This window comes from Myotis nattereri, assembly GCF_964212035.1.
Source record: "Myotis nattereri genome assembly, chromosome: 18".
NCBI classification, from domain to species: Eukaryota; Metazoa; Chordata; class Mammalia; order Chiroptera; family Vespertilionidae; genus Myotis; species Myotis nattereri.
Window position 1 is genome coordinate 34854487 of NC_138093.1, and position 18309 is coordinate 34872795.

At 55.4% G+C, this 18309-nt stretch overlaps 1 protein-coding gene across 3 annotated transcripts in view; it reads right to left on the reverse strand.

The window, feature by feature from the left end:
• NFASC (neurofascin) overlaps nucleotides 1-18309 on the reverse strand; it is a 182869-nt gene that overhangs the window by 56650 nt on the left and 107910 nt on the right. Inside the window, exons 4-9 of one of the 3 annotated variants that reach the window (XM_081112395.1) lie at nucleotides 16722-16739; nucleotides 15895-16000; nucleotides 13595-13791; nucleotides 12983-13105; nucleotides 9920-10090; nucleotides 5905-5955 (exon numbers count right to left, since the gene is read on the reverse strand). In XM_081112395.1, coding sequence (XP_080968521.1) covers nucleotides 5905-5955; nucleotides 9920-10090; nucleotides 12983-13105; nucleotides 13595-13791; nucleotides 15895-16000; nucleotides 16722-16739 — 666 coding nt within the window. The remainder of the gene's footprint in view (nucleotides 1-5904; nucleotides 5956-9919; nucleotides 10091-12982; nucleotides 13106-13594; nucleotides 13792-15894; nucleotides 16001-16721; nucleotides 16740-18309) is intronic. The other 2 variants (XM_081112396.1, XM_081112397.1) reach the window with 2 other exon arrangements.

An 18309-nucleotide genomic window follows, 5' to 3' on the forward strand; every position in this document is an offset into this window, starting at 1 on the left:
CTTTGTCAGGGGAAGAAATGATGAAACGCATGCAAAGGTAGTTAGGCGGCTGGAACAACACATGGCATATAGCAAGTGCTCAATAAACACCAGTGGGATGAATGAGCTCAAGGGTAGAAGAGAACAAAAAGAAGGCAACAAGCGACCCCCCGCCATGTTATTCCTCCTGCTGTAGATGTCCTCCTCTGTCCCACCAGCACACACATTTACCACGGTGGCTACTGAAGGGGTTAATCCATTACGTGGTTAATTGGTTACCCTCCATATATCTATAACTCTTACAGCATCCAGCTCGCGGTACCAAGGAAGCTGATACCAAAGCAGCAGCTTCCTCCCACCCATCGTCACGGGATCACCCAAACAGACAACACAAGGTCAAGGGCACCAGGAGGAGAGGGAGATTTCAAGCAGGAGGCTCTGCTGTCAGGAACCCTAGGATGATGTAGAAGAGGTCCCAGCTCAGGTGGCATACTCCCTCCTGCAGGGACGCCATCTGCAGAGAGCGATCTGTGACCCTGTGGACATTTAATTCACACCATAGCACACAGCACCACAAGCACGCATGACCAGCAAAGCATTCAGTGTGGGAAGGAGGAGGAGAGACCACAGAGTCCCACTGTGGGTGCCTTGGCACGCTGCAGCTGTGACTATAAAATGGTGACCGTGCCCGGACAGAGGGGCTCAGTCCGCTGAGCGTCGTCCCATGCACCAAGGTGTTGCCGGTTTGATTCCTGGTCCGGGCACATACCTGGGTTGCAGGTTTGATCCCCAGTTGGGGAGCATACGGAAGGCAACCGATCAATGTTTCTCGCTCACATTGATATTTCTTTCTCTCTCAACATGTCCTTAGGTGATTAAAAACAAAGGTTATAGCAATACTTTATGTGTAAAATGTGGGCTAGCAACCACAGAATTATCCTCCAAAGGGAGAAGCCACTGGGAAATAAGCCAACGCTCAATGTAGGGACGAGCACCCTAGAAGTCAGAGGTAATCATTGGGGCCGCCACTGGGTGAGCCTTCTCTATGGACTAAGCACTGCGCCAGCACCTCTATCTACACCCTCGTGTTCAATCCTCACAACAAACCTGGGGACATCACCCCCATTTTCAGCAGAGAAAACCCCCATTTTCAGCGAAGTCAACAGACGTGCCAAGGTCACCAGCAGTTATGTTTTGGATTCTGGACCATTTAGCCCCAAAGCTTTTGCTCTAACAGCTACTCTGTATTGCCCCTCTCTTTAAAGATGGATTCCTCGCGTATCCCTACAGCTTTGGGAATATGTGTCCTGTTCAAAGAAAAACAAAATTCAAGGGCAAAAGAGGTGAAGGAGGAAGGTGTTTTCGTCTTCGTTTCGGTGGTGAAACTCTCCCACTGTTTTCCTCAGATATTGTTCCCACTGTCTCGGGCAAGAAGCCATCTCTCCTCGGTGACTAGTAAGTACACTCAGCCAGAGCGGGGAAAGAAGCTGGGCTGGGAAAGAAGAGGCTCCAAAGGCATCTCAACTGGATTCTTAAGGCCACGAAAAGCTGCAAGAGGCGTCAGGGCGACACGTGATATCATCCGGGACAAGAAGGCCGGTCCAAGGGGAGGTTGTAGAGATGGGGTCAGCTGCAGCAGGAGGTGTTACATAAAAACTTCCGAAGCACTGCCCTGGCCAGATGGCTCAGTGGGTTGGAGCTTTGTCCCATACACCAAAAGGTTGTGGGTTCGATTCCTGGTTAGGGCACATATAGGAGGCAACCAATCAATGTTTCTCTCTGACCCTGATGTTTTTATCTCTCTCTAAAAAATAATAAAAATAGTTCCTCGGGTGAGGATTTTAAAAAATGTATAAAAGATAATCCAGCTGCTGGAGAAGTAGACCCAGGAAGAATCTCTGAGACAAAGGTGCTTACTACACGAGGGTCTGCGAGACGCTAATGGAAGATGACCGTTTCCAGGCGTGACAGAGGACGCCTCTTTCACCACGGAGGCGGGGATCCCCTGTCCAGCTGATGATGTTCCTGATTTTCAGGGCTGGGTCGACCCAATACCTGATTGAACTCAGAACCCAGAAGGCGATTTAGGGAGATCTTCCATGTGGGCCCATCTGACCTTTAGCCCAAGGGCAGTCTCTGCTCTCCTGCTCTCACAACTGTGGCTCCAGAATGGGCATACAGGCTTCCACAGGTCAGCTGGGGACATTAGGCCATGGCACTGCCTCAAACACCCTGACTTCAGGGGCCAACAAAAATGCCTCCATTGTCTCCTGCAGGAGGAAAGGTCGAGGCTGCGGAACGCCCGAGCTGCTCCCCTCTGCCAAGGGCTGTCTGTTAGCAGAGGAGGGTTCAGTGGATCAGATGTACCCAAGAACCTTTGCCAAAAACAGCTCTGAGGGGCAGCCGGATCCTCCGTTTGCTGCGTTCAGTTCTCGGACTTGAGGACTCGTGGGCTGCATCCCTGGCATCTCACCCACTCTCTGGCTCTAGGAACAGCTGACCAACCACCCCAGACAACAAGAAAAACTCCTTATCTGGTGACATCTGCTCTCTCCCGCTGCCGGGAAGTCCCTTTGCAAGTCTAACCCAAACCTCTCAGGCAGCGGTGAGGGCTTTTTCTTCCCCAGCTCTCAGCACCAAGGGGATCCGAACAGCTTTTGTCTTTACAGTCTGCCCTGAAGTTTCTCCCTCCACAGTACCTCCTTCCCATGACTGTGCCTACCTTTCTCCCCTCGGCGTGCCTTCAAGGACTCGCATTTATTCCTAATGTCAGAAGCGTAGGACAGTTATACTTCAGACAGTCAACACTGAACCACTCCTTTCAATCTCACTGGTGCTCCTGACCCCATGCCAGGAATCATCTGCATGTCACCCTATTTAATCTTCACCATGAAACGGTGGGGCAGGTAATAGACCCTTTTTGCAGATGAAAAGGTCTGACACGCTCAATGACTTGCCCTGTGTCCATCAATGGTGCATCCCAGAGCCCGGGTTTAACTCATGGCAGACTCCTTCGGCGTGCACACTCTCATCTTCCTCGTCTCCTGGTCTGGGTAAGTTCTAAGTGGCAAGTCAGGGGGCATCGGGCATACATTCAGAGGATACCAAACCACTGCAGAAACCACTAGAACGAAATGTAATTATGGGAGCGGGGTGGCCCCACTGCTGTAAAAGGGACCTGCCATGATTCGCAGCCAAGCACGGCGATGCACTGGACAGTCCTCATCGCACGGTCTCTCTGCCAGGTCTCTCACTCAGGAAGGACCTTATCTCCGTTCCTTTCTTTTCACTTCCTCTTTCTTTCTAGAAGCATCCAACACAGCTGTCCTTTGTTCAGCACGCGCCTCACTTTGACTTTACAACCTTCCTAGCTGCCGTCATGCGTGGCCAGCCATTCTTCAGTGAATTCAAGAGAAGGGGTCCCTCTCATGTTGAGGCAGGACAGTAAGAAGCCAGGAAAGTTCCTCAGCGAGTGGGACGGGGAAGCTGAGACCGACAGCTGGACAAAGTGGTCGAGCAACTTACAGTCAGATAGAGACGGTCACCAGGGCAGAGAGCCCAGGGGGCCTGGCAACAGGCGAAACTGGTGCTGAACCTCACCCCCAGGGTGCCCTTTCCTCCCCTGGCATATCGCTGGTCACGCTGTTTGGACGCCCTGACCTTTCCTCCCTAGAGATAGCATCGGGGCCTCAGTTGTATTTCAGCTCCAGGCCCAGCTGCAATGACTAACGACCCCTCCCCTGGTGTCCATCAGCCAGTGAAGACCACGACCCTGAAAGGGCACATCTGGAAAGGTGACGAGTACTCTATTGCGATCCTCCTCCTGAGACCTCCCCTAAAATCCCTGCCTGCCTTTGGAAAGCAGATAAAACCCCTTAAGACAGAGAAGTCGAATCTCCTTTTTGAGTGAATTATCTTCCTCTTAAAGTCTAAGTGTCCCGACGAGACTTGCAACCAGAGGAGCGAGGAGCAGCGGCAGCTCGTCCCAGGTTAACTCCCTGGACCTGTCTCCAAGGCCCCCTTTCCTCTGACTCTCCAGTGAGCTGGCCCCCGTCTCCCCTGGGCTCACTCTTTCCTATAAAATTTCTAGAGAGACAAAGCAGCCCGGCCTAGAATTCCTTCTGTAGCTTCTATCCTAGCCCTTCCTGTCCCACCCTCCCCAGCTCAAAATCACCTGCGCTCTGCCCTGGCCGGTGTGGTTTAGTTGGTTGTGTGTCATCCTCGTAGGTTCGATTCCCAGTCAAGGGCACATTCCTGGGCTCAATCCCCGGTAGGGGGCGTGCCGGAGCCAGCCCAGCGATGTTGCATGCTCACATCATGTTCCTCTCTTTTTCCCTTTCCCTCTAAAAATCAATAAATGATTCTTAAAAAAAAAAAAAAAAGAAAGAAAGAAAGAAAAGAAAAAAGAATCACCTGGACTCGTGTTGTGAAATCTTTCCTGCACGAAGTCAAGAACCCACACACCACAGGCCAGCCGCAGGCAGACCTGCTCTGGGCTCGGTCCCTTTCCGGTAACAATGCGAGCACTTGTGAGTTTCGCTTGTTTTCATAGCCCTTGGTTCCTACAACTCCCACTCATTCACTTGAAATACTAAACTGGTTTAAGCGGCTGGAATCACCCAGGCCTACTCCATTGATAAAACAACTCCATATGCTTATGCTCCGAATTGTTTATCTTCCATAAAGCGAGGAGCTGGGGCCAGACAGTCTCTAAGGGACCTTTGGCTCTGATGTTCCCCCGCTTTAAGAATACTTCTATCATAGATTACCCGAAACCCAATTTAGAAGGCACATGGCACACCAGTGCGCTGGGGCTCTGGACACAGTGGCGGTTGCCCCATCGTTTAGAAAACAAATAACACCCAGAATCCAGCAAAGTCCCCCGCTTCCTCAGGCAGTAAATCTCCTTGGCAGGATCTCAGTGTGGCTCCAGCTGCTCGGTGCCAAGTTAGAGCCTTTGCCTCTCACCCCTCTTCGCATCCCCCACTCATTGTTTACATTAGCACATGACAACACAGACACTTCCTGTGTAGTGGAGCCCACCACGCCGCCCTGGGGACCTGCAGTCTCAGCTTCGGAGGCCAGGCTGATGATGGGGGCCAGCTGTCTTGGCAGAGCCAGAAAATGACGATTCTTCTGGCTGCTTGGGGAAAGAGGGCATTCTTCAGCCACGGTGGGAGTAACCCAGGTGTGGACAGAGCCAATTACTCCACTAATCAGCATGAGCAACCCATTGCGTGATGAGTTAGTTATGCCTCATGGAAACTGCTCTGCGACTTGCAAATGTGTGGACCGGTGGGCACTGGATTTGCGCGCCCTCCCAGAGGAGAGAGGGGGCCCAGGGACAGCACAACTTCACCCATATTCACCTTGAGAGAGAACTCAGAGCTGGACTCTCCTATTTCCCAGGTGGATTTTAAAGAGGAAAGGGGCCTATGATATGGGATCCCCACTAGCTATGGCTAGACTGCGAGGCAGGCAATTCACACCCAGACACTTAAGAGTTAACAAAACACACACTGCAAAGCTCTCTGTGCTCTTTAAACCACTTTAGGACCAGACTTACTGCTTCTTCCTCACCCTCAGTTATCCTCCACCCACCTACCACCGATGCCCAAGTTTCTACCGAACCCTCCAGGAAGCTCTTTTGAAGTCCTCCCCTGGTTTGACCAACTTGTGCAGAATTGACCAACTGGAGGCCTGCATGGAGGAGGAGACCAAACCACAACATCGGCCACCTCCAACTCCCAAACTGGCTGCTGTCTTCCTGGCAAGCAGCGTTCTGCAGGTGGCACCTTGGCCCCCTGGCCTGGTCCGCTCTCACACCTGCCACTCAGCATGAGTTAATGACATGGTATCAGTCAAGTTAGGCAAACTGGGGTTAGGACAGGCAAGGTTACTCCCAAGGTTACCACAGCGACTCACCACTGTACATGTCAGGGTGGTTTCTTAAGGACGAGTCATTATAGGGGTGGTCTGCAATAAACAAAAGAGGGTGAGCAAACAGGGGGCCACAGAGGCATAAACGGGGGAGAACAAACGGAAACGCGAAGCCACAACACAGCCGCGAGCGCACCCGTGGCCTCTTGCAAAGGAAAGACGCGGCGAACTTGGAAAGGAAATACGCTTGGTGCAGAACAAGCAACACAAAACAGCCCAACAAAGAAAGAAAAGGTTAAATCCTGCAAAAGAAGGCAATAAAAAAAAGATAAGTTTCTTTTTAAATTAAAAAATTAGGCTTGGCCCTTAACTGCTTGGTCCTACGATATTTTCAAACAAAGAAGATCAGGGTTAGTGATACCCCGGGGCAGTCTTTGAACACCTGCTTCCCATCAAAACCCTCAGGTGCCGGGCCTCTGGGTCAAGCCAGCTCTGGGGGCTAAAGAGAAAGGAGTGTCCGTGAGCCCCGGCAGAGGGCCGAGTCCTGTCTGAGCAGAAGCCAGGTTGCCAGGGGTGGGAGGGAAGGAGAGGAGAAAACCGTCCAGAGAAACATTCGTCAGCAGAGCGGGAGACAGGGACCCTTGGCAGCAGCCGACAACGCGTGCTGACCAGCAACATGCACCCCCAACCTGACCAGTGGGTGCCGCCCTGGTCTCCGAGATGTGTCTGTGGGCGGAAAGGCCTCCTTCTGAGGAGGCGGGGAGTGGTCCAGGGAGCGGGCAGAGCTAGGCTGGGGCTCAGACTTTAGGATTAGAAAGGGCATTTGGAAGGAGAGGGAAGGAGGAAGAGGGGGCGAAAGAGGGAGAGGGGCATGTGAGTGCTCTGAGTTCTACACTGTGCACTGGGAGAGGCCCTCGGACTGAGCCAAGACTCAGAAGCGAAGACATTCCTTCAGGAGCGAGACCAGAGGCCTCGTTCCAACACTGGGCGGGTAAAACCCCTGGGCACCGAACCCTCCGTGAGAAAGCATTTTGACGTCGGGCACATGGTCATGCCGAGATCGGTAAGTAGCGTCTCCCTGTTGTGCCACCATCCCTTCCAGCCACTGGGTTCAGGTTCTGTCGGTAGCACAGGCTGGGGGTGGAGCAGCGGACTGGCAGCCGGGCAGCCAGCCCTGAGAAGCTGTAACTGCCCCCCGGCCTGAGGGAGCAGAGGTGCCTGCCAGGACGTGGGCCTGTTGGAGGACAGCTCAACCCGGTCACAGCTGGCTGGAGACTGGCCCTCTCTGGAGCTGCATGGCTCTGCGTCCCAGCAGGGAGGTGCTCAGGACTTAGCCCTTAAGGCAGGGTTTGTGTAAAAGGCCTGGCCTGTGTTTGGAAGCCAGCGTGGGTTTCCCTGGAGTTAAGGGTGGACTTGACCTGCAGGGAAAGAAGAGGCGGAGTGGCAAAGGGTAGGCCTGGCTGTGGCCGGACTCCTGGGGGAGGGGACGGGGATGGGGACACACAGGGGACAGGCTCCCACCCAGAGAAGAGACCCGCGCTCAGACTGCACCTGCGTTTGTGGACCTGGGAGCACATCTGAGAAGTTCAGGGAGGCCTCTGACTCCTCGGAGAGTGTCACTTAGACACAGATGTTAGAAGGAGGCAGACAGTGCTCCCGCGACTCCTCGGGGAGATCTCTTCCCTCGCTATTGCTGCCTCTCGTTGTCCAGAGGCACCCGGGGTCGGGGGGTGGAGGGGGGAAGGGCCGGTGGGGGGGAATGGGACCTGCTCTGTGGGGGACTGCACCCCAAACAAAGTTTAGAACTGATTCCACATGGCAGTGCTGCGTTAGGCACCCCTTCCTTTCCTGCAGGAAATACAAAATCCACTGAGATGAGATTTACCCCTTCCTGGTGGGCGAGCTGTGGCAGAGCCCTGGAGGGCAGAGTCTGCCCCACCTCGGCCTCCCACCCCAGCTCGGTACTGAAGGCATAAGACAAAGCCTGCGTCCTTGCCAGGCAGGGAAGGGGAGAGAGCACATGTGAGCTGTGCAGGTGCCCAGCGCTTGCTCCTGCCCAAAGCTGCCCCCCCACCCCCCCCCCCGCCCGCGATCCAGGAAGCCGGCAGGGTCTCCTCGCAGCGCCCGGGGCCCCTCGGTATTTGGAGGCATTTTCAGTGGCACAGGAGACCCAGAAATGGAGCCGAAACAGACATCCCTTTTCTCAGAGGAAAGGAAGTTTCTGGAAAGACCAACTTGTAAATGTGGCTGAAACCTCTCACTGCTTAATGCCACAGAGGAGGGCTCTTCCCCACCTCCATCCCCGCCTCTGCCTGTGGGACAGCGGAGGCCTCAGCCAGGACCACGGGCGGTCACCTGACCCAGTCCTCACACAGCAGGCTGACTGCAGGCCTGTCCCGGGCAGGGAGAGAGGGACCCGGGATGGCAGTGCTGGCGTCAGGGATCGGCTCAGTGAGCAGCTCCTGACCTCCCCTCCCTTCCCCCCACCTAACAGCGCCAGCCGCGTCCTGGCCCCGGAGGCCGCTGAGGTCCTGGGCAGACCGCGCTGTCCTCCTGGCGCGGCCAGCTGGCAGGCAGGCACCCCTGGCGTGCACCGAGGAGACACCTCAGACAACCCAGCTTGTCTAGAATAAGAACAAGGGAGGGGCAGCAGCAGCCGGAAGCTGGGTGACCTGCCGGGAACATGCGGGGCTTGTCCCTGGGTTTCTGGCCATCCCGTTGCTCAGAACAGAGTGTGGGGACCTGCAGAGGCACCAGGGGGAGGATCAGAGGCGGTAAACCCGGGTCAAAGAGCGAGAGCAGATGAGAGAGAGGGGGGAAGAAGAAAGTAAGAGGGAAGGGGAATAGAGAGGAAGGAAGTGAAAAAGGAAAGGGGAGGAAATGAAGAGAAAGGAAAAAAAGAAAGGGGGAAAAAAGCAGGGGAAGCTGCTTCTTGTGGCTCCACTTCGAGGCCGTGGGAACAGTGGGGCGGGCTGACGCTTGGCACTGCGGCTCTCCATCAAGGGCAGGGACTGGCGAGGAAAGGGGAGCGCTAGGGGGTCGCCCCACTTGTCCTGAGTGAGGGGTGAGCTCACCCAAGCCTCTCCCCCGCCTCCCATGTCCCTCCAGGAGGCATCGCCAGCCACCTGCATGTGTGGGCTCCAGGAAGCCAGGGTTCAGCCCCTTTTCTCCGACCTGAGAAAGCTTCGCCTGGTCCCCCTCACAATCGCCACTGTCCCCAGTGTTGGGAGCATCATTCACAGCTGAGTCAGGCAGACAGGTCTTTGGGGAGGAGGCCTCTCCCTGGAAGGCCTGTTATAAATCCGTGGGGACAACCCACACAGCCTCGTTCAACGTCCCGAGCGGGCTGAGTACCCGCAGCCAAAGCTCCAGGCCAGCGAGTCCGGCAAGGAGTGTGCCCAGAGCTGATCAGCTCCTCTCTCCTCCTACCGTTGGGTCAGGAAATGCCGATCTGCTTTGGTGCCCGTCGGACAGAATCAGGGAATAAAAATGAAAACAAACAAGACCAAACATCAACCTGCCCCCTGCAAACGCAGCGAGTCCATATGGCCCGACATACACACGTCCCAGAATCAAATGCAACTCATGCACCAGGTGCACCCACTCTTGTGGATGCTCTGTGCTGTGGCTTATTCTAGAAATAAAGATAAGCAGACGGTGACGAAATATAAAAGAGGTAATCGAGCTGAGAGCACGAGAGGGGTGTGGGTGAGCACCTAGAGCAATGCTTCTCAAGTTCTGGCGTGTCCAAAGCCCCCGGGAGCTGACGAAGCACAGGGAGGCGCCGCCGGGCTGGGCCCGGGGACCCTGCCAAGTCCCCGAGGGCATTCTGATTCCCACCAGAGTCTGAGAAGCACTGACTCAGGGCAGGACCAAGCTGAGCTCGAGGCTTCCGGTCAGGAGGGGTCTGAGAGGAGCTGAAGTAGCCTAGGCACAGTGAGCAGGAAGGGTTTCTAGGTCAGCCTCGGGGGCGCGTCTCCCCCAGGCCCAGGCACCCGGGGCTGCTCGGCTGGGGGGGCTGCTGCCCCGGCCCCCGGCCCCCGGCAGGGTCTGCACTTACTGGTGAGGACCTTGAGGGTGAATGGGTTCTTCTGCTGGATGGTGTGGGTGAAGTGAAAGCGGGCGTTGCAGCTGTAGTCAGTCTGCATGTCCTGCACCATCACGTTCGAGAAATACAGGTCCCCGTTATGGCCCTGGGAGACGCGCTTGTCTTGGGTGATGGGCTCCATGGCTGTAAGGAAGCAGAGGTACGGGGAGGTTAGCAGAAACGGTAACAGTAACAATAATCGTGATGTTTCTGGCGAGTGGGCACCTGCAGGGGGCCAGCTGGGGCCAGGTGCTCCCGTTATTTGACCTAACCTCACTCTCAGCTCTGAGGGGGGCTTATGCCCATTTCACAGCTAAGAAAGCAGAGGACTGAACTGTTCTGTTGCACAAGCAGTGAGGGAGAGGAGGATTTAGACTCAGCTCTGCCTGCCCACCTCGCCCATGCTCTATGACCATACTTTGCTGTCTCCCATTCACGCCACAAGAGCTCAGACGGGCCTGGAGGCCAGAGGGAGGGGACACGAGAACCTTCAGATGCCCCCAGGTCAGGATTCAAATTCACTGGTTTTATTTTCTTATACCGAATCCCCTGTCCAGTCCCCAAGAAAGCAAAGAGCACTACCAAATATAATTGAAAGATGCATACCAATCAACGGTGCACACCATCAGTTTTAGGACGCTGCTCAGTTTTGGAGATGGGAAAACATGAAAATGTGTGCTTTTCAGTATTAATGGCATCGCAGCAGTGGCTGAGAAGGCTGACTACAGCGTCCATATATTTTTCAAACACTGTGTCTGATGTCAATGCAAACGGCCAGGTCTCCAGGCTATCTGGGTTGTAAAAATCTCCTGCTAGGGCTGACTACTCATAGCAAACGCCTTCCTACCCCCACTGGTGTTCTCTAAGCCACCATTTCTTTTCTTTTTTTTTTTAAAAAATATATTTTATTGATTTTTTACAGAGAGGAAGGGAGACAGATAGAGAGTTAGAAACATCGATGAGAGAGAAACATCGATCAGCTGCCTCTTGCACATCTACTGGGGATGTGCCCGCAACCCAGGTACATGCCCTTGACCGGAATCGAACCTGGGACCCTTCAGTCCGCAGGCCAACGCTCTATCCACTGAGCCAAACTGGTTTCGGCTAAGCCACCATTTCTTAAAGCACCAGGGTAATGATGCCAACTTTCTGACGATGGGCTGGTCAGCCCTACAAATCATTTATCTAAGATTTCCTGTAGGCCTACTATGTGCAGGCACTGTGCTAGGTGCTGGGGAAAGAGAGATGAGTAAGAAAGCCAGTTCCTGCCATCAAAGAGCCTGCAGTCTAGTAGGAGAGACAGTGGGTAAATAACTGACTGCAATGCAGTGTGGTGAGTGGGAAGCCCCGATAAGCAGGGGATGAGCCGAGAGACGGAGCAGCCAGTCCATTCTAGGGGCTTGAGCTGTGGCTTGAAGGCTGGGTAACATCTACAAGGCAGAAGAGAAAGGAGCTAAGACAGGGACAGTGTGTGTTAAAGGGAAGAGCCCCGGAGGAGGGTGGGGGAGGGGAGGGGCGGGAGGAGAGCTGGAGGCAGAAGGGACCGGATCAGGAGGGAAGTCCTGGGAGGGAGTCCAGGCTGTGTCTGAGGTGATGGAGGAGCGATGAAAGGTTTTGAGCCTATGGATGAACTGTCACATTTATGTTTTCAGAAAGACCAGGAAGGCCAGGTATGGGTAATTGCTGTAACCCAGGGAAATGTGGGTGGGGTGATGTCAGTGGGGATGGAAAGAGAAAGGAGGCCATGAGAGCTGCTCAGAGGCAGTGCGACGAGTGTGACGCAGGGGCTGAGAGAGGAGGCTCTGACCTGTTAGCTCACAGGCCAACGCCCAGTCTGTGGCCAGGCAGCCTTCCCCACAGATGTGGCCGGTGGCGAGGGGAAGAGATGGACAAGGACTCGGCACAAAGCCACTCCCACTCTGCAGAACACCTCACCTGCTGCCTCACTGACAAGGCGGCCTCTTCGGTGAGAATTCGGGAATGGGAGCATGGGACGGCAGGCAGGAAAGCGGGAGGGGGTTTAGGCCGACAGATGGATGCATACACAGGGAAGGAGGAATGGAAGGCGGGGGGAGGGGGAGAGAAGGGGAGGGAAGGAGGGAGGGGAGCCAGGAAGACAGATAGCAGTCCTCTATTTACCCTCATAATGCCCCCCCAGAGTGATGACATGAGCCTTAGTCCAAAACTGAGCCGGGACAAGCTCTGACGGTGCACCGCCCCCTGCTCCAAAGACCCTGCCCGCCTCACCCCTCCACCAGAGGTGTCATTCTCGCATGCTCCACTTCTGTCCTAACAGGAAGTGCAATCCAGACCAACCAAGGGTTGAAAGAGGCTTTTAATATGCCAATTGAATCTTCAATTGGCATATTAAAAGCACAGTTTCTGCCCTGGCTGGGTTGGCTCAGTGGTTAGGGTGTCGGACCAAAGGGTCATGGGTTCAATTCCCAGTCAAGGGCATGTACCTCAGTTGCAGGCTTGATCCTTGGCCCCAGTCAGGGTGAGGCAACCAATCGACGTGTCCCTTTCACATCAATGTTTCTCTCTTTCTCTCCCCCTTCCTCCCTCCTCTCCACTCTCTCTAAAAAAATAAATAAAATTTAAAAAAAATCAATGAAAAAAAATACCCTTGGGTAAGGATTTAAAAAACACACAGTTAATCCTCTTTTTTATTCTTTTTACTTTTGCTCACAAATATTACCGAGTACTTACTGTGTGTCTGGCCCTGTTATAAGTACTTTGGGTGCATTAACTTATTTATCCTTATAATAATTCTATTAGATAAGTACAATTACCAGCCCCATTTTCAAGAAGAGGGAACCGAGGCCCAGAGATGTTAAGCAACTTGCTCAAGATCACACAGCGAATAGCAGCCGGGCTTAGGAAATGAGCCCAATCAGCCTCTCCACAGAGCCTGTTCTTAGTCACGTGGCCACCTTACATCTGCTTCTCAGAAGGCAAGGTCCTCCCCCCATTTAACACACCCGCCCTGCTCCCCAAGATTAAAATGGACATAAAACACCGATCCCCGAGACTTACAGCTGCTCATCCAGAAGATGACTGGGGACGGAAGTCCGGGCGGCGGGTTGCACTGGAGTGTCAAGGGGGCGCCTTCCTGAACCACCACGGGGTCTAGATTTTCCTTAGGCCACAGGGGAGATTCTGGGAGAAACACAGAGGAGGATGAAACGCGGGTGATGCTGGGGCCGGGCAGGAGCGGGGTTAGGGGCCGGCATGTGAGGAGGGAAGAGGAAGCAGGAGGACAAGTGAGACAGGAGAGAGGGCCAGGCCCCTGGTCCAAGCGAGGCAGAGGAGAGAGGAGAGAGGAGAGAGAGAGGCCTTTGTCTGAACGGATGCATGTCTTCAAAGGCTCCTCTCCTTCCCCTCCTCCCCAGAATGGCCGGTGACATTGTTAAGATTCTGGTTTAGAAGCTTCCGTTCCAAGGAATCGTTTTGAATTGGGGTGGTGCGCTTTGCTCAGAGGCAGAAAAGCAAGCAGGACCTGCAGGGCCCCACCAAAGCACCAACAGGCCAAGGGCAGGGGTTGCCTTTCTAGAATGATGGAAGCATCATTCACATGCCCCTTCCCTGCTCCCCACCCCGCCATGCACCCAGGAGCAGGGCATCTCCACCCTGCCCCCCGCTACTCACTGGACACCTGCAGGCGGATCCTATTGGACAGGGCTGTGCCGAATTTGTTGCGGGCGAAGCACTGGTACTCCCCCTCATACTCCTCTGGCCGCCCTCCACTGCGGAAGTCGATCACCAGGGTCCCGGACCGCCTCCTCATCGACACCCGGGGGTCCTTGGCGACATTGAAGAACCTGCTGTTTCGAGTCCAGTGGAAGCTGTGGACAATGGGGGTGGGGGAGGACGGGGGTGAGGCAGGAGCAACAAACAGTAACAGGGTGGGTTCCGGGCTCCAGGTGACAATCTCAGGACCCTAGTCCCTGACTCCGTCACAAAACCACACCTTATACCAACCTTATACCAACGGGCCCAGCCGGACACAGTGGCAGAACCACCTGGGCATCCTGAATGCAGTGTCCCCCCCAACCCCAGGTGAATCTTGGGAGCAGGTCCCCGACAGCACTTGCACCAGCCAAGGCTGGGAGTCATGCTTCCACAAGGCACATACCAAGCAGCCCCTGGGGCCTATGTTCTTTGGAGGAGTGGGCAGTGATTTTTATTTTTTAAAATCCAGAGTCAGCTGCCCCTCCCCACCCCCCAGGGCTTCCCAACCTCCAGCTAGGAATGCAAACCCAAGCCTCCATTTCCCCCAGGATGCTCTGGCTCGCTCCGCCTGCCTCCGCGTTTGATAACAGGCTCTAAAGCAGTGGTTCTCAACCTTCCTAATGCCGCGACACTTTAATACAGTTCCTCATGTTGTGGTGACCCCCATTTTCATTGTTACAAATTGAACATAATTAAAGCATAGTGATTAATCACAAAAACAATATGTAGTTATATATGTGTTTTCCGATGGTCTTAGGCGACCCCTGTGAAAGAGTCTGCAGCGGTTCTCACCCTGTGGGTCGTGACCCCTTTGGCGGTCGAACGACCCTTTCACAGGGGTCACCTAAGACCATCCTGCCTATCAGATATTTACATGACGATTCATAACAGCAGCAACATGACAGTTATGAAGTAGCCACGAAAATCATTTTATGGTTGGGTCACAACATGAGGAACTGTATTTAAAGGGCCAGAAGGTTGAGAACCACTGGTCTAAAGGGCAGTGAGGCGGCTCAGGCTACCTGTGCCCCTGCTCAGTGGGTGGGATGTAAGGCAGTGGCCGCACATAATGGCCCAGAAGGGGCCGTGTTGAGAGAAAAACCAGCCTCCATCAACCTGAGCCTGGTTAGAAGCATGTCCCTCTGCTTCTCCCGGGGGGACGCGTGTCTAGCTGCCCAGGATATAGCCTTAAAGAAGCAGGAGCAGCCGTGGCCGCCCAGCGCTAGTCGCTGTCCCCATAAAGGAACACGGGGCAGCCCAGACCTCAGAGGCAAGGTCACCCAAGCCCTGCCTGACCCTTCGGGGCAATCCTGCTTCTCCCACCGCGGGCGAGGAGGCTCTGCTGTTCCAGGCCCACGGCTCTTACACAGGCTCATGCAAACGTGGGGGGCGGGGGGTTGGCAGAGAAAGCTGCCACACACCTGAGGCTGCACCCTGCCTCCTCTCTCCTACTGACCCCCCCCCACCCCACCCCCCAACACATGGGGTCCTGTCATGTCTGGGTCTGAGTCTGGCACCAGGCTCCTGAAAGCTGCAGCCTGTGGGAGCTGCTCGGAGGATGGGGGAGGGTAGCACACCATCTCCATCCACGTCGTCAGTGCTTGCCGTCCAACAGAAACACACCTGGCCCGGGCGCCAGGGGCCGGGGTTAGAATCCCGGCTCTGCCTCTCTCACGCCGTGACCTTGGAAAGGTGCTGAGTGACCTTGGGAAGGTACTGAGGGTCTCTGTGCCTCCATCTCACCTCCCTTCACAAGGACGTAGGTCCTTCCCCTACATGACTCCGTGTGTGAGGAACAACTCGGACACAGAGCCTGGCAGGCAGCAGGCTTTCAACTCGAGTCTGCTGACCCACATGACCCCGACGTGCGCACACACACGAGCAGGGACGAGCTCAGAACACACTCGGTGAGCCAGGGAGAGGGACTGCCTCTGAGCTAAGCGTGGCAGCACAGGCAGTGTTACGCTGAAAGCCAGAAAGCTTATCTGGTCCTGGCTTTGGGGTGACCTTAAGCCTCGTAGTTTCTGGTCCCCAAGTTTCCTCATCAGCTAAATTTCTTCATTTTCCAAACTGTACCTTCTGCCTAGTGGGGGCTGAGTGGGTAGATGTAGTTTCTCGGAGGCCAGCTGTCACGGGGCCCGGGGCATGGGCGGAGCTGAATGGCCTCCTGTGGCCACTCTGGCTCGCCCAGCCGGGTTTCCCGCCGGGGCACTCACCTGGGGGCCGGGTTCCCCTTCGCTTCGCACTCGATCAGGATGTTGTCCCGGGGATCCACAATGTGGTCCTTCACCGACTGCTTGGTGATGGTCGGGGGCTGGGACACTGCAACAGGGCAGACGGCAGGCGGTCAGGCGGCAGGAACCTGCCGGGCCCTGGCTTGGAGAACGGCTGGAAGTAAGAGCTTCGGGAACCACACAGAAAAAAAGCAAGCAAGCAAGCAAGCAAGCAAGCAAGCAGCGTGGGCAGGGCCCCATCCAGAGACCGCGGGGAAGGGATGCGGGTCAGACACCCATTAAGAAGAATCCCTTTACGATGTCCCCGTATCCCCGTGAGAAACTGAAGGCCAGGCTTCTGTTTGACCCACTCTTCTGCCCAATGCTTAGTACAACGTCAATGTTTGCTGAATGAATATAGGAACAAAAAGCAGCTAGATTTTCAGAACTTCGTGGCTGTGATGGTTCTGAGCCCTGGAGGGTCAAAAGATGGCCAACCTGTGGCGAGGACGGAGCTGAAAGAGGCTTCAGTCCCCAGAGAATTTCCCAGGGACTTGTCTGCAGGCCAGCGAGCATCTCCTCCCTCCCGGTCCTGAGCTGCACTTCTCCGGGGCTCCTGTGCCAGCCGCCCTTCTCACCCGCCTGCCTTTCATAGGCTGAGCCTCTCCCCTTCCTGTGTGGTAAGGGACCTCGCCACAGAGCGCTGGTGTCAGGAGCCGCAGCAGGCAGGGCGGAGAGGCCAAGGATCCTGGCGTGCCCTCACCTGGCCTCCGTCCGCCCACCTTCCTACCCCCCAGAGGCACAGGTGCAGAGAGGCGCCCGGGACTTACGCTCGTTCTGAATGCTGGCTGTTAGTCCGGTGGGTTAGCATTGTGAGGGGAGAGAAGAAGACATCAGTTATCACACAAGACCAATCGCCAGGTGTCCTCAGGGCCCAGCACACAGGGAGGAGGGAGATGTGGGGGGGGGGGGGGCGGCGTACTGTGCCCGAGCTCTCTCCTGCCAGCTACAGAGCTCAGTGGAGCCAGCAGGTGCTTCCTGGAGAAGGCAATGCCTCCCCCGAGACCAAACCACGCAGTGGAGCAGAAAGACCCGCTTCTGACCAAATGAAGGTGCCCCCAAGTAAGGCCAAACGTCGAAAGTGGCAGCACTGCTCCAAAGAGGCTGGGCTCTGAGGATGCCACCACCACCTCTAGATGCTCCTCAGCCAACCGTGCCGGGGTGAGGCTGAGAGCCAGGGAAGGGGTCGAACCACTGCTATAGGACAAAGCCCCGAGGGCCCAGCGAGGCCCACGGACTCACTCCCGCACGGCCCCTTGCTCTCTCTCACACAGGAAAGCACCGTCTTCCCTCACCGTCTCCTTTGCCGGCCTCTGGGCAGCTCCAGGGAAGGATGAATGGTGAGTGCCCTGCTCCCGGCAGAAGCCCCCGGCCCTACGGGAGTCCCACTGCGGTGAAGCCGGGCCCAGCACCCCCCTCCCTGCTTTTTACAAAAGAGATAAACGGGCCGGTGGCCACACCTGAGATGGCGTGTACAGGCGTGTATGTCCCTCACACGTTGACAAGCACAGGGACCACTGGGGGTGATGTTAACATGCAGGTTCTGATTTGGTAGATCTTGCATTTCTCCCCAGCAGCCAAGTGGCGGGCTGTGGACCACGATTTACATACAAGGTTTTAGATGGTATGTTCTTGGGGGGGGGACAAAGTCTTGGTTGAAATTTGTCTGCAGAAAGCAGAACACCTGTTGCTGTAACGTTGAGAGATATCTTTTCCTTGTGTTTATAGCAGAAGAGACTACGCCTTTCCCATTTCACGCGGTGTGGATGTCAGCGCTGCGCTGACTCTTTCCCAGGGAGTGCTTCCTGGGAGAAGCGGAGGCTGCTGCTGAGCCACGGTGACCCTGACGCTTTCGGACAGGACCCTATGAGACGTGGACGAGGAGTTCAGGGACTCAGAAGGGGGCAGTCGCTCAGAGAGGCAGAGGCAGAGTTAAGACCAAGAGCTGCAGAAAGAGTCACAGCAGAGAAGACAGGCAGCAGAGAGGGGAGGTGGCGGGTGGCAGGAACGGTGGCCCGCTGTCCACGCTATCAGTGAGTGGAAGTCTTGAGAGCAGGACCCACGGAAAGGCTCAGAGTAATTCTTTCAAGTGGCCGGGTCTGTGTGGCCGGCTGGGGCACGGAAGGGAAATTCTGTCTGGCCCCCTGGGTAGGAAACAATAAGACATGAAACGCCGGGGGTGAAGCAGAAGTCTCTGGATTCTAAACGTGTGCTCCGTGCAGCTCCCACCGAGCAGCATCACCTGCTGGGGTTTTCTGGAAGGACTGAAAGCAGTGGGTTGGTATGTCCCACGGTATGTCCTCTCATGGGGGTGTGGGAGGTTGGGAGAAGGGGCCACTTTCAGGAGAAGCAGGGCTG